This window comes from Cajanus cajan, chromosome 2 (assembly GCF_000230855.2).
Source record: "Cajanus cajan strain Asha chromosome 2, NIPB_CcT2T_4, whole genome shotgun sequence".
Lineage (NCBI taxonomy): Eukaryota > Viridiplantae > Streptophyta > Magnoliopsida > Fabales > Fabaceae > Cajanus > Cajanus cajan.
In genome coordinates this window covers 55824453-55846720 of record NC_138518.1, presented here as the reverse complement: position 1 = coordinate 55846720, position 22268 = coordinate 55824453, and the positions used below count along the sequence as shown (strand labels likewise).

At 33.6% G+C, this 22268-nt stretch overlaps 2 protein-coding genes across 3 annotated transcripts; both read left to right on the top strand.

Annotated features, from left to right (window-relative positions):
* The first annotated feature begins 8757 nt into the window (after nt 1-8757).
* Nucleotides 8758-11881, top strand: LOC109805304 (uncharacterized). Of its 2 annotated transcripts, XM_029272674.2 has the most exons (3): nt 8762-9716; nt 10141-10422; nt 10534-11881. In XM_029272674.2, the coding sequence occupies exons 1-3, from the start codon at nt 9349-9351 to the stop codon at nt 11630-11632; spliced, it is 1749 nt and encodes a 582-aa protein (XP_029128507.1). In that variant the 5' UTR covers nt 8762-9348; the 3' UTR covers nt 11633-11881. The 2 variants fall into 2 exon arrangements, with proteins under 2 accessions (XP_020222927.2, XP_029128507.1); XM_020367338.3 differs by having other exon boundaries at nt 8758-9716; nt 10141-11881.
* Nucleotides 11882-16443: 4562 nt separating this feature from the next.
* LOC109805143 (putative serine/threonine-protein kinase PBL23) lies at nt 16444-20264 on the top strand. Its single transcript, XM_020367133.3, has 5 exons — nt 16444-16895; nt 17523-17704; nt 17798-17987; nt 18542-18933; nt 19639-20264. Exons 1-5 carry the CDS (start codon nt 16772-16774, stop codon nt 20053-20055), a joined length of 1305 nt encoding a protein of 434 aa, XP_020222722.2. The 5' UTR covers nt 16444-16771; the 3' UTR covers nt 20056-20264.
* The last annotated feature ends 2004 nt before the right edge of the window (nt 20265-22268 follow it).

Sequence of the window (22268 nt, the reverse complement as noted above, 5' to 3'; positions counted from 1 at the left end):
GAGAAAAGGTTTGTATTGGCCAACTATGTTTAAGGATTGTATCGAGTTCGCACGAAGCTGTGAAGAGTGTCAAAAACATGGACCAATACAAAAGGTACCTGCAAGTGAGTTACATTCAATCATTAAGCCTTGGCCATTTCGAGGGTGGGCAATTGACATTATAGGGCAAATACATCCACCATCCTTGAAAAACCACAAGTATATATTAGTTGCCATAGATTATTTTACAAAATGGGTTGAAGCTATTCCTTTAAAAGAAGTTGAGCAAAAAGACATAATTGATTTTGTCGAAGATCATATTATTACAAGGTTTGGGATTCCCCAAACAATTACTACCGATCAAGGCACGGTGTTTACAGGTCAAAAATTTGCCCAATATGCTCAATCAAGAGGAATCAAGTTAATAACTTCAACATTGTATTATGCACAAGCAAATGGTCAAGTCGAGGCTGCTAATAAAGTGGTAATTGGTTTAATCAAAAATCGAACAGGCCTCGAAGTTGGCACGAAACTCTTGTTCAAATACTATGGGCTTATAGGAATTCACCTAGAGATGTCACGAAGACTACTCCTTATAAATTGGTATATGGGCATGATGCTATTCTTCCCTTAGATATTAATTTGCAATCAATTCGCGTGCAAAAACAGAATGATTTGCCTACTGAACAATATTGGAATTTAATGTATGATGAATTAATATCTTTAGACGAAGAGAGATTAATGACATTACAAAACCTTGTTCAACAAAAGGAGAAAGTCGAAAGATCATATAATAAGAGGGTCAAAACACAACGTTTTCGAGTTAGGGACTTGGTGTTAAAAGTTATTCTCCCCATAGACCAGAAATCTCGATACTTAGGGAAGTGATCTTATAATTGGGAAGGCCCCTTTATAGTCGAGCAAGTATATTCGAAAAATGCATACATTATTAAATAGATAAATTCAAATATAAGCAAAGTAATGAATGGAAAATACTTGAAGTGTTTTCATAGAAGGACAAAATATTAATTGTTCAACATAGACCAAGATTAATCGGAAAAAAAATGGAAAAAATCTACTTATTACAAAATTTGGATTTAAAATCTGCGAAGGCTATGTAAGCCTCGTCCAAGTTTTTCTTTCGAGAAGTACACTGAGCCTCCAGATGCTTCTTCTGTTCCAGGGTCTTCGCAAGCATAGATGATATCATCTTGCCTTCCTCCTTAAGACCTGTTTGATGTTGCTTGATTTCTTGGCTCTGGACTTTTATAGCATCTTTCTTCGAGCGAGTCTTATCTAGTTCATGCTGCAAAGCCTCCATAGTTCTTTCGATATCTACCTCCTCTTTTTGCAATTTTTGCAAACCAGAGATCATTTCTTCCGTTGATTTCTTGATAGAAATCAACTCATGTCGGAGGTTCTCAAGCTTGGCACGGTCCCCTTCACTTTCGACCTCAACCTGGGCTACCTCTTGGAAGGTAGTGGACCATTGAGGTCTAAGGTCCCATGCGAGGCTAAATGGTTTGATAAATTCCTGCAGCTCAAAATGGACCTCAGGAGGAAGATCCGAATAAGACAACAGATCTTCCACCATCTGCCCCACCTGGGTCTTAAACTCAGGAATGAGAAACGCTTGGTCAAGGTCTTCGACATACGCCTTTGATCGGAAAGAGTCTAGCAAAGTTTGATAAGATGGAGTCTTAGAAACTTGTTCGACAACTTTTTCTTTTTCCTTCTCCGACCCAGAAGGACCACTTGTCCAGTTATCCAGAACTTGGAAGATACTTTAGATATCTTCATCTTCTTCATTGAAGAAACTTATCAGATCCAAGTCTGGAGAAGGAATTGATGAAAGACCTTGGATAGAAGAGGTAGCACCTCCTTGAGTCGAAGGGGAAGTCGTGAAAGGCCTAGGAGACTCAGTCGAATCTGCACAAAAAAGGAGAAAATAGCTATGAGATAGTTCCGTTAAGAGTCACGATAAAGGTGTGGAGTTAAAAGAAATATACCCTTGTTTGGATTCAAGAGGGGTTGGAGTGCGAAAGAATCTTCACCTTGGGCAGACTCTTGCAAAGTTTCCACATTCACCAAAGGTTCCGACTAGGGAACCTTGTCCTCTTAGACTTGAGGAGGAATTTGTATCGAGGCCACAATCGAAGTTATTTCAGTAATATTCAATTGGGGAGTGATCAAATGCAGATGAACGATGTGATTAGAAAAAGATTCAAGTTCACAAAAATGAAAACTGGAAAAAGACAAACCTGTTGAGATGCCCCAGTGACGGGAGGAAGATCTCTCGACATTTCTCTAGAAGAATCAATGTGGATGATTTCAGTACCCTATTATGAACAAGTATCTTAGGAAAGTCGAAGAATGAAGGAAATGTGAGGAAATGTGATCGACAATCAAAACAAAAGTACCTTGGGAAATGACTTCATTGCATCTTGAAGAAGTTTCTCACCAGAGGGCTTCTGAGGTTTCTTGGAAAGAGGAATTATTAATTTTCCCTTGCCTTTATCTTGTTTTTTCGTGGTCGAGACCTAAAATTAGAAGACACATTCTTTCTAAGACTCGAATTAAAGGGTAACGGGAAATATAGAGGCAAAGTAAAGTACTTACAGTCTTGATGCTGCCCGAGTCAACCTTTTGTACTTTTTGTTTTTTGGAGGTTTCGATACTCTGAAATATGAGAACCAGAAAAGGTAAAGCGAAATTAACAAATCGAGGAAGATTTTTGAAAGATTAGTTTGAAAGAAAGGTACCGTAGCGCGTAAAGAAACCTTGTCAGAAGAGGTCTTTCTTTTTCGACCTTTAAGTGATGATCCCTTCGCATCACCATCATCATCACTCTCCCAATTGGGATTCTGTTCGACGTGTTGAGGAACACGTTGGGAAACAACAGTTGTGTAAGAACATAGTCAGTGAATGAGGTTATTACAGTCAAGAAATCGAAAATTTTCTTGAGTATAGTCATTTACCAGGGGGAAGATTAGTGTTATCTACCCAACATAAAGGCCACCATCTTCTTCGAGGAAAATTGTACAAGGAACATCTCGCGTAAGTAACTCGATCTTTTACAAGGATTGCTTTATGTTCAAGGTAAAATGTGTCGAGCGTTTTTACCCAAGGAGGGTGAGATAAATACTTAGCCAAACCAAAAAGAGCATTTGGAAGAGGAGGTATCCTTTTAGAACAAAATTTTTCGAAATCAGTTTTTCCTTTAGGGTTAATTACCTTTTTCGAGCGAATGTTCCTCTGTACCATTTTTGATAGAGAGACGGACGCGTCGAAGATGGTTCGACTAACGTTGTCAGGTCGATAACACACTTTAAAAAATTGCTCAAACTGATAAACAATAATTCAGTTCTTGAAAGTACTTGATTGTTTGGGACCCTGCGAAGAAAGAGGAGAGTTATTCAGCTTCTTCAAAAATGCCTCAAAATCGAGAAGTTTATCCATATGATATGTACACCACCATCGAAGATAACACTTTGACACTAAGAAAGAGGGAGAGAAACGGCATGGGGTGAATCTAAGTTCTTTTTCAAGTCGAAGAATAAACTCTAGAACTTCCTCATAGTTTCCCGTATCGACACAGATGTCAGAGTCAATACTTTCTTTTCTCCGAAAGGGAAGAGGCTTCATCTGACACAGACCAAATTGGCGAGCAAACATTTGAGGCTGGTAGGGATAAATCCTAACTTCTTTTTGTCTCATACCAGACATGATTACGTCCCAGGATAAAAATCTAGCCCACATCTCGATAGAAGCTGGTGTGATATTCCAAACCTGGTTATTTTGTCGAAGCCAAGATGGACCTGTCAAGGTGGGTCGAATGAAAGGAGCTAAATCCTCACTAAATTCAGTGAAGCTTAGAATGGCGTCAATATATGTTGCAAAATTATCAACTAAACGTTTTTGAGGGGTCAAAGTGGTTAAATGTGCACCCTCAAGTTCGCAGGTGGGAGTGAAGGTTGAAGTGAGGGATAGTTTCTTCTCAAAAATGGCATTGAGCCATAGTTGAAGTAGCCATAATGGTCCAGAAAGATTTCGAGGTCCAGTCTCTCGGAAAAGGCTTTCAGAAGCTTCATCGAGACAGGTATACAAGGAGGCCAATAAAAGTTTACTTAAACAAACTTTCTTTTTCAAATGTAAGGCTTGGGCGAGAGTAAAATAGTATTTTGGAACCTGAACCGAAGGAGTACAAAAAATGCAAGCAGATAACCAGTACATTAAAAAGGCAATATGTTCAGAAGTCGAAACAGGGGTCCCGGGTTGTCCTACATGGGCATTGATGAAAGCTAGATACGTCTTCTTATCCCATGTGATGGAAAGTTCTTTGACCGAAATCTCTTCCTCGAAAACATCAGGGTGGAATCTATCTCCTAAAGGGGTTAAACCAGTTATTGCAGCAATATCCAATAAGGTAGGGCAAACGAACCCACAGGGAAACTCGAAGGCTCGCGTCTCCCTGTTCCAGAAGAAAATCGCAGACAAGAGCATTTCTGGGTCGAACAGATGTAAGTCAAATTTTGCAAGCTGAATGAACTCAAATATACCAGTTTCGACCCATGAAGAACTCATTTCATTTTCCACACGAAGTAACCATTCCAAATGCCTATTTTTGACGGGGGAAAGGCCCTAAAAATCTTGGTAGTGTCTCTAAGCAAAGAAAGATCTATCTCTGGTGAATGAATAAAGGGTAGAGTGGACGAATCCTCAGGTAACAAAGTATTGCCAAATTTCTTCTTATTTTGACCAATAAACGGTCCTAGAAAAGCATGCATATTACCATTCTCAAGGGAGAAGGGAAGAAGTACCTGAGAATTATAAATCTTGAGGCTGGCCTCCTCCATGTCAGGAATGGGAACAAAGGTCTCATTGCTCTCAGGGACAGTGCAAACTTGCGCATTACTCATCAACAAAGGAATGGACTGACTGGAGGTTGCAGTCGCCATTACAGCATGGGATGTTGCAACGGCCAACGTAGGGGATGATGTGGAAACTACAGCAGGAGATGAAGCAGAGATCAAAGTTGGAGTTGAAGCAGAAGCAACGATGGGAGACACTGTGGAGGCTACAGCGGCAGAAGTGGATGCAGCAGAAGAAGCCATTAAAGCGAAAAAGCAAAGAACTTGGGGAATGAAGGTACACAAGGTTCGCCGGGGAAGAAGATTAAGAAACTAAGCAGAAAGGAAGCGAAGAAGACTTGAGCGCCAAGAAGGAAAGCGGTGAATGTGGTTTCTACCTTAGGGTAAAAAGAGTTTTAATGGGCTTGAGATGAAACGGGCCTGTAACTCAAGTTAAAATTCAAATCAAATAATAAAAACGGCCGCCAGAATATTTTGATAACAGTGAAAAAACATAATCACGTGCCGTTATTGCCATCAAGGTCGCATCAAACAGTCATGTACATTAAATGCAAATCAGGGTACAGGTCAGAATAGGTTTTCATCGAAAGGTTATCAATTGACATCAAGTAGTTGGAAGAGCATTGAAGAGATCTCTTGATAGGAATTCAGTTCTTCTCTCACCTAGCATGTTCATCGAAACTGAATTCCTAGGGGGCCATTTGTTAGAGCTACTCGAAACCCAGAATTCGGAAGCTACTCGAAAGCTATATCTATGAAACTACTCGAAAGGGAGATAAAGGTCGAACACTTACCAGGATCGTATCAGTAGCCCTATTTGTTCACTGCGAGATGGGTCGAAAAACATTAGTCGAATCGAACAGAGAAGTGCTCGAAAATAAATGAAGAAGGTTACTGGAGATTTCTTAAAGTAGTTTGAGTAGTTATCTTAAAGCAGTTAATAAAACATGGATCAAAGAGGTAAAAAACACGTGGGGCAGACAGTTACGAGAGGTTTTATTTTAACCCACGTAATGGGCTTAGTGGACAACAGTTATGTGCCCATAATACGTGTACACAGAAATAACTGCTCTTGAGGATTTCTATAAGTATGAAAGGCACACTCTTTTACGAAGGTCGGAAAAACTCATACTTGAATAGAGCTCTAAAGCACTCTCCGCCTGCGCATATGACTTTCGTGCATAGAATCGTTTTTGGGTATGGTTGCTTCTTGACCACTTTTCTTTTTCCTTTTTAGATTAGGATTAGTTTAGTCTTCTTATTTCTTATAATCACTTAGTTTCCAATTACGTAAATTCTGACAATGTTGTAATGCTTGGATATTATGAACCATGATTTGCATAGGAAGTATATATGTTGTTCATTCTGTTTATATTAAGCATCTATGCTCATGAACACTATTTTTTGATAATCATTTATGAATATCTAGAAACCAGTAATTATTAACTCTTCCTTCTACGTTCTTTGTCTTTAAATCGAATTAAATCAAATACCTAAATTGAAACTGTTTTTGGTGCTAGTCCGAGTAAAAAGAATCCATAAAACGAATTCCACTGTAAACATGTATATATCTTTAATCACACAATTTTTATCTTCAAATATCACTTTATAGCCTTTTTCTAATAACTGAGCAACACTCAACAAATTTTGATTAATATCAGGAACGTATAAAACATCGGATATTAATTTCAAACCTGAATGACTTTTAATAACCAATGTTCCTTTGCCTTTTACTGTAAGGTGTGCTCCATTCCCTATTTGGACTTTAGAGATATTAGTTTTTTTGAGTTCTTTGAAGAGTTCTCGATCATAAGTCATATGGTTTGTACAACCACTATCAATAATCCAAGCTTTTGAAGGTTTTTTGGTCATAAAGCATGACATTGAAAGTAATTGTTCTTCTTCCTCATCTTGTTGATTTTCAATAATATTGGCTTCTTCTTATTGCTCATGAAATTTGCATACATGTTTTAAGTGTCTTAATTGTCCGCACTTGTCACATTTTGAATCAGGTCTTCACCAACATCTCTGTTGTGGATAATTAGTCTTTTTGCAATAAGGGCATGGTGGAAAAATTTTAGTGCTATATTATTTTGACTGTTCTCTTGGAACAATTCCTTCTTCTTATTTTTGGCACCATTGTTGTTCTTTCATTAGGCTAAATATACACCCACCATAGATCCGTCTTCTCTCATAAGCCTCCCTTGTTCTAATGCTTGCAATGCATGTAACACCTCTGCCAAAGTAATCTTACTCAAATCCTTTGTGTTCTCCAAGGCCGCTATTGAAGCTTCATATCTTTTAGGTATAGTTACTAGAATTTTTTCAACAATTCTAGAATCAAGAAATTGTGTTCCTAGTAATCTTACCTTATTAGCAATGTCAAACAATTTGTCAAAGTATTGTTTGATTGTCTCAGTCTCCTTCATTCTTTGTATTTTAAATTCTCTCATTAAATTTAATACTTGCATGTTGCGAACCCTTTCATCTCCAGCATATTCTTCCTTTAGATAATTCCAAATTATTTTTGCCGACTTGAGAGTCATAATCCTAGTGAAAACATTTTGTGAAACACGGGCAAAGAGACAATAACTTTTTAACTTTGCCTTCTTGATTTTTTTTTCCTTGTGAATTTTTATTTGGGCTATGGTAGGATTGTCTAGCAACGCGGAAACATCATAATCTTCTTCTACGGCTTCCCAAAGATCTAAAGCTTCTAGGTATGCTTCCATTCTCGCCGCCGAAAGATCGTAACTTTCTCCATCAAAAATAAGTGGGGAAATTTGTGAAAAGTTTGTTTCTCCTTCCATCAAAACCTTAGCTCTGATACTAATGATGGAGTTATTTTATAGTATTTGTCTGAGAGAATATTTTATAAGAGTTATTTTTATTAGAGGAGCATAATCTCATTTTATTCATAAGTCTTTATTTATTGAGAAAATTTGTTATACAAAATCAAATATTGATATTATCCTATTCTAAAAACAAGGAAACAAATCTTAAAATAATCAAAACAAATTAAATCTAAATATTAAAATAAAAATAAAATATTCTTATCAAAAACTAATTTATTCTTCTAAAGATATTTAGGCATATTCTCAACAACTTTGTTACTAATGGACAATGGTAGATAATTGAATCAAAAATTCGTGAGTTTTTGAGAATTACACGAATTATATTTTTATGATTATAAATATATTTCAAATAAAATATATTAATTATAAATTCTTCCGCTTTAATTAGTTAAAAGCAACATAAATATGATTAAAAAATATATAAATATTAATTATAAAAAAATAGTATAAAAATAATTTAAAGTATACACACTGATATCAAGTAAATTAAATATTTTTAAATTTGAGTAAATTAGGACTAGAATGAATATAATATTTTTGAATAAAACTTATATATAATTTTTTATATTGTAGTTGATATTATTTTTTAATTAAAATTAAAATTTTTAGCTCAATAAATATAAATATAAATATATATATATATATTAATAAAATTTATATTAAATGAAAGTGTATAATATAAAAATAAAATTTTAATTCTAATTAAAATACAATAACTACCTATATTTTAGAATTGCAAGTAAATTTTAAGTTAAAACAAAACTGGCGTGTTCATTTACTTTCAAGAGTATCTGCGAGCCTCAGTCAAAGAAAAACGTTTGACGTTATTCTGCAAACTCATTTCTGCTGCATGCATTCACTGTGACACTCACCGTCTCTTCACTGCTTTTTGAAAACAATAAATTAAAAAAAATTAAAAATAAACAAAATAAATTTTATAAAAAAAATTAATTACCAGGTGATTTTGGTCACGTGAAAAGTGACATGGCATAAAAAACTCGGGCATAAAAAACGCAGGGGAGGGCGTTTTGCGGATCACGTTTCCCTCCCATGCGTTTTGTGTTGCTGACGTGGCGCCTTGTGCAATAACAAAGAAAATCTCTCTTCTCATGCTCCATCTTCACATCAACAGAAAACTCCTCCCTTCCATACGCCTTCTTCAACCATATCCCTACTCATTGCATTTTAAAAAATTCAAACGCGAGGTGTAGGCCATTTTAAAATTGAAACACGAGGTGGTGGGGTATTTTGCACACTCATGTGTATTGTTCTAGTAAATACTCCACCACCTCGCATTTCAATTTTAAAATAGTCCAGACCTCGCGTTGGAATTTTTTAAAATGTAATGGGTAGGGATATGGTTGAAGAAGGCGCATGAGGGAGAGGAGTTTTCCGTTGATGTAAAGATGGACCATGGGGGAAGGAATTTTCTTCATTGTTGCACAAGGCGCCACGTCAACAACACAAAACGCATGGGGGAGGCGCCATGCAAAACGCCTTTCCCATGCTTTTTTTATGTCACGTGGCCAAAATCACCTATTTTGGTGATTAATTTTTTTTTTTTAATTTAGTTTATATATTTTTAATTTTTTTAATTTATTGTTGTAAAAAAGGCGTCTCTTCACTTGCTTCTGTTCACCACAATGGAGCCATCACAAGAGTCCATCATCCAAGTGAAACAAGAACTCATGGTTTCTCCACTCTCCGGCGAAAACCCACTTCACAGAACCGCATATTTCATCCAACCGTGCATGGAAGAGTCGCTAAACCTTCCTCATTCCACCTTCTTTTCCGGAAGAGCAGCCACCATCACTTCCAACCACGCTAAGCTTCCACTAGAAGTCAGATACAACGGATGGCACTACCCTCACGAAGAGTGGAAAACATGGGTCCAACAAATGCAGCACAAGCACGAACATGTGTGGATAAAAGCTGGCATTCACCAAGCAATCCAAGCTTCCACTTTTCAAATCCGCAGGAATGATGAGCTGATTCTTGAGCTTGCACAAAGGTAATGTTGGGATAACTGTTTTTCAATTTCGAATATCTGAAATATTGTTTAGAATGTTGTTTAGAAATGATTAGACTGAAATATTGTTTACAGTGTTGTTTAGAAACAATTAGAATTAAAATATTGTATCTGGGTTAGATATTTGTTTCTCTTTTTAAGATTAGAATGCAACGTCAACATATATAAAGACTGCTGACAAAAGATGAATGACAACCTGAATGAGAGAGAAAGGGGTTATGTGAGATGTTCTCGGCATTAGGATTTGAATCACATCTAATGAATATTTATTGAGATGTAGCCACTAGAGTCTGAAACACGTTAAATTAATTTGTATTATTTTTTTTTTATCACTTTTATAGTGTTTAGCTTGTGGTTTGTTTTCTCATCATTGCATAAAGAAGACTAGTGCTTTTGTTCCCAACAGGTGGTGCTCAAAGACCAACACCTTTGTGTTTCCATGGGGAGAAGCAACTATCACATTGGAGGATATGAAGGTTTGTTGGGGCTATTCTGTCATGGGAGCTTCTATTTTTAGCCCTCTTTTGAGTGATGAGGAAAAGGAAGTGGAACAAGAACTGACTTCAGTGTTTAGAAGGTTTTTCAAATCTAAGGCCAAAAGGGCAGATCATACGCCATGGATGAAGCATTTCATGAACAATGAGAGCAAAGTAGAGCATGAGGGGTTTTTAACTTTGTGGTTGTCAAGGTTTGTTTTCCCTGCTAGATCATACCAAACCATTTTGAAAAGTGTTTTTCCTATTGCCATACATTTAGCTAAAGGGATTAAATTAGCTCTTGCACCTGCTGTTTTAGCCAGCATTTACAGGGATTTGAGTTTGCTGAATAACATAATCAGGACTGTGACAACAGTGCAGTTGGAGGTTACACTGTGGGCCCCTTTTCAGTTGGTCCAAGTTTGGGCCTTGGAGAGGTTTCCAGCACTGCAGCCACTTCCTAGTGTGATTGAGCAAGGTCAACCCATGATGGCTAAATGGCACAAAGTGAAAGTGTTCTTGAAGTTCACTTTCGACATTTTAAGAGGTGGAAATGACTTTGTGTGGCGCCCTTATGTGAATTCTCCACCTCTTACTCTTTCTAATGAAGAAGACATGTGGGTATGCAACAATCCCAACTTTTCTGATGAATTAGAAGCCTTTGGTCGCTGCTTGAGGGTCTCAGAGTTGGTTGGCATGAAGTGTTTAGAACAGTACTGTCCAAACCGGGTTGCTATGCAATTTGGCATGGATCAGGACATTCCTGGTATGCTATCACATTACAATGAGAATCCTTGGATAAGTTATTGTCAGCCTGTGATGGATTCAAACTTGTACATTGCATTATCTGCATGCCACCAGCCAAATGTTACTTCTAGGTACTATCGCTGGTTGAAGCAATCATATCCAGTTAAGGAAGAAGACATGCATGACTATCATGTTGTAAGTAGCTCAAAATATTTCGTACCATTATCATCTGGGAAGAAAGAAGGTGAAGGATCCTATGGTCCACCACCTGGTTTTAGTTCCCAGATTAAGAGAGAACAAGCCAAGGATTTTGATGAAGATGGAAAGTTGTCAGTTATTGATTTATCCAGTGGTTCTAGCGAAGATAGATGTTTTGATGCCGAAGAAGTTGGAAGGGGAAGGGCTTTGTCCAGTCCTCAATATGTTGTTTTTCCATCAAGTGTTGAAGGAGCAAGAATTGACAAGGATGATGGGAATGGAGTCATAATCCAGAATTCATTTTGTGATGGAAATGGTGTTAGTGACATTGAAGGGGAAGATGCCACCCTTTGTGTCATAGACAGAGCTTCTAATCTTGAAAGCCGGATTGGGAAGGTTGAAAGAGTGATTGCTAAGCTTAAAGCAGCAAAATTTGGCCATAAAGTTCAAAATATTGGAGTCAAAGCATGGCCATAATGCTCCTTGCTTTGTAAATTGAGACCGAGAATCCTTTTTTGCCACTACAGAACATAGTTCCTAATCTAAGTAGTAGTATATAATAGTAGATTGCTAACTTGCAATGTGTTGCTGCCCATTTTCATGTAATGGTCCCCTTCTTTTGTACAACCTATGGTAGCTGCCTTTATTTTTACCAGGAAATTAGCAATAGTTATATCAAAGTGAGATATTTGAATTTATATCGATTCATTGATATTCTCTAGATCACTTTGAAACTTATGTTTCATCTTTTTTTTTTCAGAAGCAAATTCAAAATTATGTGCAGACTTGTTTGGTACTGATTAAAAAAAAAAATTTACTAATTTTCTTGGCTGCATTAGACTACTAAATTCCAACCATGCTTTTGAAAGTAATTTTAAATTAAATCCATTTCTAGCTCAAGATTTTTTAGTTATTGTTCTAAGCCTCAGGCTTACCATGGATTATATATGTTACAAGCTTTGTGGTTGATAGTCATCATACCAAATTACATATTTCACTATTTTGAAGTTTAACTATGCCCTTTTGTACGTTGGCAGAATGGGGGTAAGTTAATGTTTATGTATGATCTTCTTGTCCTCATTTGGTTTTATCTTTTATTAAGCCGAAAAATTTATAAGATAATGATTTCTGATTGGGTTTGTCCTGCTTGAAGTAATGCTTCTATAATTCATTTTTTATCTGTTGTTGATATTATAATGTCTTCTACTGTAAATTTAAGTAGGCAGAATGTTTTCATTTTATAAACTTATAAACTTTGTTTTTTTAAAAAAATATTTCAGAAGGTGCATTGCATGTCGATAACTTTGGTGCCTCTTTTTCTGGTTTAGATGAGTGCTGCTCTCATATTCAACTCCTTTGGATATAAATATCTGCTTCAAGCTCGCTTTCTGATTTGCTTTAACTCTCATTTCCCTTTGAGCATCTCCAGTTCCTAGTTATTCTGAGTTGTTTCATCCAATTAACCAACCACAATCATTTTGTACCTTGTTTCTTCATTTCTAATTAAATTCTATATCCACTGGAGCTGAAACAGTTGCAGCTGATGACTAAATTTAAAACTGTCAAGTACTTGATTTTATCTAACATAAATCAAGTCTAGGATATAAATGATGTACTTTGGAGGACCAACCTTGGGTGAAAAGGTAAGCCCCTTTACATTCAATATTTTTCAAAAGAAGAGAATTTGTACTAGAATGCTACCTGTAATGTAATGCAGCTGCAACCATATCTTCTGTGGACAATGGATTTATCTATTGAAAATACTAATTGAATCCTTCCATTTCTAACATTGGACATTGGATTCATCTTGATTGGCAAGTATAAACATAAAGATCCCTACACCTGAGCGTATCATCAGACTAAAAGTTAAATTGTGATGGTGATGAAACTATTAGTTATTGGGTTATAAGTATGAATGAGAAGTCTCACGTTAAATAGAATGAGTGTGTTAAGTAATATACAAGTGAGAAGTACCCATAAGCCTAATACCTAAGATTTTGAGTTAAGAAGTGGTGTTGTGCATTTTTGCATCATCCAACTGCCTCAAGAATGTTGTATTTTAGTTTTAGGCTTACCAGACTAATGACTATGGAGAGATTGTTGGTGCAATCATTGTGTCACAGGTTGGTGTTAAACGAAAGCGAGATCAAGAGGTAAAACCTGTTCTAAGCCTAGAATAAAACAATTACCCACCTGGGCCAAAGACAAAATTGCACCATACAGGGTATGGCAACATGCCATTGTTTGTTTATATCTGTTATGTGCATGTGTACAAAATATATCATTTAAGAGTTTGACAGCTGAAAAGAGCAAATCTTAAATCCTTCACGTAAAATTGGATAATAATTGAAATTACATGTATCTATTTTTTATAATTCTATAAATTCCTACTAAATGAATGCATTGTCTTATCAACATAAAAAAAAAATCCTCTAGTAGCAGAACTCATTAAGTATCTTTATATATCTTTTCTACCAAATGAATTCTACACACTACTTCTTGGGATACAAACAAGTTACACATCGATAAATTAAGAGAAAAAATAGCACCTTATAAAACACACTCATACTCCAATGTTAGATAGGTCTTTTGAATGATGACCAAAAACAAAATCGTGAGGACTTAGGTCCAAAGCGGACAATATCTCATCATTGTGAAGTTACTTATGTAATAATCTTATAAAGCAAAACCATGAGGGTTTAGGCTCAAAATAAACAATATCTCATCATTGTGGAGTTGTGTATAAAAACAATCTTTATAAAATATTCCTTCAGACAAATACCATAAAATAACTCCAACACTACTATCTATTCAAACACAATCTTAGTATCTCCTGTCTCAATCATGATTTGGAGCATGTGGTAATTTAATGACCAAGATTGCTCCATCCTAGATCCTAGAGCATGCATGTCATAGGGTGACATCCATCATCCATTTGATTCATCCACAACTAATCCATCCAATCCATCCATTACAATAAAAATAAATAATGGATCAAATTTATTTCATTCAATTAGTTTTATGAATGGCTGGTGATTCATCCACTGCTTTTTCACAATCCATTGAATAACAATATGAGATGTTTATTGGATTGAAAACATTAAAACTAATGTCTTGTAATTTTTAAAAGATTATATAAAAATGTAATGACATATAAAGAAAAGAGAAAAAGATAAAATATTTCAAAATTTTAAAAATTATTTAATTTTCAAAATATTACTTTTATGGATGAATTAGATATCCATCTATGAAAAAATTGTTAATGGATGAATTAGATTTTTTTTGTGAATTTTTAATGGATTTAAATGGATTAATAGATTATTTTTATCCAATCCATTATGATCCACTTAAAAAAATTATATGATCCATTCATTTGCCACCCCTAGCATGCTAGAATTAGGAACCTTGTTTAGGAGAAAATTTTTCATGTTTTTATGTTGTTGTGCACCGAGGGTTATCTCACTCGCAGTATTTCCACATTAGTAAGATATTGTCTATTTTAGACCTAAGCCTTCATGATTTTGCTTTTAAACATCACTCAAAAGTCTTGTTACCAATAAAGACTTTTGTGTGTATAAACTCATGTTCATCATTATGTTCTAAGAATGTAGGACTTTGATTATATCCCAATAATCCTCATTTCAAACAAAGGACCGTAGTTCACCCCCCTTCCCTTTTGCAATGGAAGCTATACATCAGTCCACGAATATATCCAATGGCGGTCCATAGAACTCAGTCACACTTTAAGTACTTTCACCACCACTCCATCATTTAACTCATGATAGCGGAACACGCCTCATACCCTTCCATGTTAGGAAGACTTTCAATATAAGGGATAATATACCTAAATTAACCTACCAATCATCATACTCACCTAATCGGTTGTCTGATCAATCATTGACTCTGATATAACTTGTTGAGCACTCGGGATTTACACACGCATCTTCATGTTGGTATGATATTATCCACTTAAATTTGAATCTACGTTCTCATGGTTTTGTTTTTAGACATCACCCAAAATGTTTCTTATTAATAGAGACTTATGTGTATATATAAATTCATGTTCATCCTTATGTTCTAAGAATGAGACTTTGATGGTATCCCAATATTTATATATATATATATGTAAGTAGATTATATTAATAATTGACATATATTGATTTTATATTAAATAATTAAATAATTAGGTTGTATTTATGTTACATAATTATGGTATATTTAAAATGGTGATGTGTTTGTTAATGTATTAAAATTCAGGCTAAGAGGCGTTTAGAGGGTGTAATAAGGTGAATTTTTAGCTCCTCAATTTTTCTTATCTAATTTTTCCACTTCATCAAAGATCAAACTTACCCTTCTAGATATTTTTTACGATGGGGTGTTAATATACCGTTTTAGATTTTGTTTGAAGTCTACGAGGTTTTGACAATGAATTCAAAACAGTCATGTAAGGAACAAAAGTTGACCCAGTAAATTCGACTTAACAATTCGGTTAAATTGGTTGCATGCAACTTCTTTTTACGGCTAATAATTCCGACAAGTTTGATAATGGATTTAACTATAAACTATGAAAATTTAAATTATAATAACATATATCAATTAAACTCTATTCTACACTTAAAGGACACGTTTCATTCACATAAAAAATTTCAAAATAGTGCATCATAATTTATAATAAGGTTTAATTATTCTTTTAGTCACTATAATTTGATAAATTTTACCATTTAATCTCTATAGTTAAATTTTAATTTTTTTTAGTCTTTATATATATCATTTTTGTTCTTTAAATCTTGATTGTATATTTTTATAGGAATCAGAAGAGAAGGCTTATACAATTACATGAACTAAAAGGGAAAACTTATGTGACTATAAAAACTAAAGGGGGAAAAAAGTTGTATGTTTAAAGATTAAAATGAAAATTTTTTAATTATAAAAACTAACAGGTAAAGTTTATAACATTATAGGAAAAAATATAATTAAATCTATAAGTATTTATGTTATTCGAAACATATTGGAAAAGTTGTATTTTTACTGTATGATTTCAATTTTAAAAATGGGTCTATTTTTAGGTTCCACTATAATAAGTCATCATTATATATTCAACTGAGGTAGATGGAAAGGACAAATTGTACATATGTTCAACCATATAAGAAAGTTAGCATTATTTTTGCTTAGTTGGATTCATAAATGAGACATCCTCTATTAGGTGGAATCACGTGAGAGAAGGCATGCATCAAATCCTACATTGTTGTAACGGGCAGATTTTAGGTAACAAGAGCCATAGTTAAATAAGAATGACTCAGTTTGGTTATTTCTGGCATAAGCAAATTTAACCAAGTCTTCATATCCAAACCAAGGCCTCAGGTCTTGAAGAAAGAGGAAGCAAAATCAATCACGAGGGACGAGATAGATTCTCAGAATCTAGAGGATCGTCAACGTGGTATTTTGCAGGAACAAGGTTTCAATAATGAACAATTGATGGAAATTTCAAGGCACTTGTTGTGGGGCAGTGTGTAAGGTTTGTGGAGCATTGGATTATAGGGTGACATTTGCATGCTGAGAGAAGGATTTGGAAAGCCAATGCAAAAAGGTTTGAAATTTTGATTGAGGGAAAACAAAATGAGTTGTTTTCCTTGTTGTACATCACAACAGAAGCTCAATAGAAAGTCATTGAAGAAAAGCATTAAGGAATACCGAGAAGAGAAAAATCTAGCCTCATTTGCCAACATTTCTTTTAAAACAGGTAACTTTCAAGTTTTATGTCTCCTATTTTGGAATGTGGGGTTCTGAATTGCAGGTTTCTCATCATAGAAAATTGTATGATTTTATAGGCCAAACGATTCTGCAATTTAAATGTATCCTCTCTTGAGCTTAATGATGTTTTTTCTATAATCATGTGCTGCTGGTTCTACTATTCAAATTCTCTAAATATTGAGGTCTAAAATGGAAATATATGCAATGTTAAAACAAACACAATTGGTTTCAATATCATAGATGGTACATAGGTTTTGTAAACTTTATCAAGTCTTATAACCACTTGTATGAAATGAGAAGGGCGTGCAAAAGGAGAAAAAATTAGATAGTCCAAGACCAACAAGCATTCATGGTTTCAAGCAATCATCACGTAACATGTATTTAAGTTTTCATTTTACGAGAAAAATATAATAAAACTTGATTACATATCATGTAGAGACTAGTTAGGGGTCATGTATTTTACGACTATCTAATAATTTATGATGCAAAAGGCCTTTAGAATCTACTTTCTATGAATTATAGATGTCTCCTTTGTAAGCTATAGAGTGTGGATAATAGATACCAAGTTGAGGGTGCAAATACCGGTACTAAAAACTTGAACAAATTTATGTTGCAGATGGTGAAAATAAAAGATTCATAACAGAAGAGATAGCAAAGTTTGGGAAAGGCAACATTACCTCTAAGGTTTTTTCATACCGTGAGCTATGTGTTGCAACACAAAATTTTCACCCTTCCAATATGATTGGTGAAGGAGGTTTTGGGAGGGTTTACAAAGGACACCTTAAAGCAACAAATCAAGTATTACTTCAACTTCTCTCTTATGAATTTTATATTAAAAGGAAGTAGCCTATTCAAGTTGTAATAACCTTCTAAGTGTTGTGTCACGTGCAGGTTGTTGCTGTGAAGCAACTTGACAGGAATGGATTTCAAGGAAACAGGGAATTTCTTGTAGAGGTTTTGATTTTGAGTCTTTTGCACCACCCTAACCTTGTCAACTTGGTAGGGTATTGTGCTGAAGGTGAACAAAGAATTTTGGTATATGAATACATGGCCAATGGTTCTTTAGAAGATCACTTACTTGGTAAGTAAATGCTTCCCACACACTGTCCTTGTCCTTCAATGCATAACAGATAAAATCCTGAATGAAAACCAACTTAAGCATCCAATTTGAATAAATGAAATGATTATTAAACTAAGAGTAGGGAGCAATATGACCATATGAACACAGTGGATCATCATTATGATTAATTGTCTATTTGATTTGAGTAATTACAAAAGGACAAAACTTGGATCCAATATCATAAGTACTATTAGTATTGTGCACCGATCAGAATTACAATTTTATATTGATAATATGCGTTGATATTTAATGAAATTCTTTTATTACACATGTTACTGAACTAAAACTATAATTCAAATTATAGAACAATATTGATAACACTTATTGTACCGCATATAAGTTTTGTCCTTAAAAAACATCACCTTATTTTCACAATGTCTCTTGTTTTCAAAGATTTGTATAGACAATGCTAAAATTGAATTAAAAAAGTGGCAAGGTTTTTGCACCATTTCCTGTATCATTATTTACTAGTTAGAATCTAAACTTTATCTGACCAAGAACAAAATGATTTTCAGAATTAACTCCAGATACAAAGCCTTTGGACTGGCAAACCAGAATGAAAATTGCAGAAGGTGCAGCAAAAGGGCTTGAATACTTGCATGAAGAAGCAGACCCTCCAGTTATATACCGCGATTTCAAGGCATCAAACATACTTTTAGATGAAAACTTCAATCCAAAGCTCTCTGATTTTGGACTTGCAAAGCTTGGTCCAACAGGAGATAGAACACATGTATCCACCAGAGTGATGGGAACATATGGCTATTGTGCTCCTGAGTATGCATCAACAGGGCAATTGACTACAAAATCAGATGTGTACAGCTTTGGAGTGGTGTTTTTGGAGATGATCACAGGAAGAAGAGTAATTGACTATTCAAAACCATCACAAGAGCAAAATTTAGTCATTTGGGTATGTGTTCACTCTTCAAACCTTTCTTGTGTACCAAAAATCATAGCATTTTTCTAGAGTGAAAAATGTTTTACATCACTTTTATTATACTCCTTTCTCACCTTTTTGTAAAAGGTAAAATCATTTGAGGCATAAAGAAGAAAGGAAACAAAAGATACTTTTTCATTAGATGTAAAAAAATCAACACACCTCAATTCCCACACCCATTTTACATTTCTCCACCTTTTTTTATTACACCACCTCCAATTACATTCATCAATTTTTCTATTTCTTTCCAATTTATCTTTTCTCTCCCATGCTACATATATAGTGAAATGGTTTTCCTGCATTCACACATTCTCATGAATTTAGACTATTGGATTAAGATCAGGCAGTTTACATTTTAAAATGTATATTTTAAATTGAACTTACTGAGATAAAAAGAATGAATCTTTCATCTTTGTCCAACGGTTCTGATTGGCTGACTTCATTAACGTGGAAAAATCTTTGAAAGAAAAAAGACAAAACATAAATACAGGATCATATGGACAGTTAGTCTTGTTCTATGATCATAATTAGAGTTTCACTTCATTAATATACGAAATAAAGGATTTTGTCATTTGTTAACACGTTTAGTTGACATAAAACTCTAATTCTGAATAAAAAAAACACCTATCCAAAATAAAATTGACATGAAGTAATGAGGGTTATTGTTCTTATTTTCAGGCACAACCACTTCTAAGAGATAGAAGGAAATTTGTACAAATGGCAGATCCAGTGCTAGAAGAGAACTACCCGGTAAAGGGTCTATACCAAGCACTAGCAGTAGCAGCAATGTGTCTCCAAGAGGAAGCTGATACCCGACCTTTGATCAGTGATGTAGTCACAGCCATTGAGTTTTTAGCAAGGAAGAAAGTAGAAGTGGATGAACCACTATCTACAAAAGTGACTCCTCCTCAGAGTGGAGATATTAGCCGTGAACATAATAAATCTAATGACTGTGACAACAACGACCATAATAACAAAGACAACCATAATGACAACGAATATAATAATAACAATAATGACGATGAAAAGAAGGAGAAGGAGAAGGATAAGAAAGATGAAGATGATGATGATGATGGTATCAACAAAAAATTATAGCGAATGGAAATGCAGCTTCAAATGATAACCTTCATTTTCTTTTGTGGAAGGTAGAAGAACTTTTGCCTCATGTGGTCAAACAAAACGTTTTGTCGAACACACTCTGCTCACAAAGTGGGTAACAAGGAAAAAAGAAAGCATGCATGCAATTGCAATTTCAACACCTATTTTGCCAACTTTAATTTTCAACTGCATGAGTTACATACTTACATGTTATGATTCTTTTGCTTTAGTCTTTTAAACGTTCAAAGAATTCATTTTGGAAGATCACGTGGAATACCCGAACTAACTATTGGCTATTGAACCTGTTTAAAAACAAAAAATTAGAACACAAATTGTTTGACAGTTTCTATTTTTTAATTTAATTGAAAAGTTTATAACTTCATGTACCTGTATGAGGATACAATAGTGATTTTTTTCCTCCCTCTCCTACATTGCTCGTCTTTTGGGTTATGAAAGAAAAGAAATGTACATGCAAAAATCATTCTAAATATCAAGTGAGTACTCCATCTGATGATGTAATAAATGTTTTAAATAAATGCGATAGAAAACATCCTTTTATATCACCAAACATTGTTGTATTAGGGTTAAATATGTTTTTTATCCTCCAAAAATTGTTTCTATTTAGTTTTAGTCTTTTTAAAAAAAATCTTAATTTTAGTCCTCCATATTTATATAATATCTATTTTTAATTATTTTTTAAATATTGTTAACTTTTATAGTTAAAATAGGTTATCTCATCACATAAATCATCATTAGTTAGATTAACATGAAATTTTTTTAATTTAAAATATTATGTTAATTTTTGGGGTAAAAACTAATTTTATATTTAAAATTTTAAGAGAAAATAATGAAAAACTTTAAGTATAAAATTAGTTTTTACCCTAAAACTTAACTTAATCTTAAAATAATTAATATTTTAAATTAAAAAAGTTTTATATCATTAAAAGATAACTTACTTTAATATCAAAAGTTAACGATATTTAAAAAAACTAAAAATAAATATTATATAAATTTTGATGACTAAAATTAAAGAAATTTTTTTTGAAAGATTAAAACCAAATAAAAACAATTTTTGGCAGACAAAAATATATTTAACCTTTTATACTATAATCTTATTGGGTTTGGTCCTTATGAAGGGAGCAAGAAGAGAAATGAGAGACCAAATAAAATCTAAAAAAAAATATTCCTTCTAAATTCTCCTTCACCTAATTTTTTATTTTAAAAATCACTTGATTTCTTTTTTTATAAAAAAAAAATAATGGATTTAATTAGAATACATTAATATTGTTAAAGTCTTTTGATCTGATCTCTAAAATTATTTTTAATTGTTTGATACAACGATGTTTTTATCATATCTATAGTCTAATTATGAGTTCTTTATATACGGCAAGATCGTTGATTTTTTATTTTATTATTTTAAAATTTATATATATATATAACTATTTTTAATTGATTAATATTGTAAAGAATCAAATTGACTCTGTATTAAAATTAAATTACTTTTTTATTAATAATTTTTCAGAAATTGTATTTGGCTGTACTTCTCCCAGCGAGAAAAAACCAAGTCAAATGCCATTTTTTTACAAAGTCGAATGCTACTTAAACATATTTTAAATAAAAAAATACATAAAAATAAATATCAAAAGTTGAGACATTTATAATGAATAGATATTTATTATTTGAACAATTAGGGTTGATATAAGAGTTGAAGTTAAATACACAATTTTAAGTTCAAATTTTGTTATCGTCATTGTTATTTCAATAAATAAAAAATAATTATTTATTATCTATGTTATCATCTAATTTAGTGTATATTTTATCCTTCAAATGTTTAAAATTTATTTTTTTGTATTTATAATTTCAAAAAAAAATTTAATCACTAATATTATAAATGATAGTGACAAATTGAGAGGGAATAATTTAACATTTTAGAGATTAAAATCACAAATTTTAAATTTGAGAGACTAAAATAATATTATTTTAAATTTTAGAAACAAAAATGTGACACCTTCTAGTCTTATAGCTTACATATAATAAACAACAAAAGGCTTTCAAAATAAAAACACTCCATTTAAAATAGTAAAATATTTTCAAGTGAAATGCATCTAAGGTAGAGGAGTCACATTCACTTTACATACTAAATATGAAGTTTTCAAAAGGTACTTAACATAAATAACGGATTGTAGAGATTAACTAATAATAAAATGTGA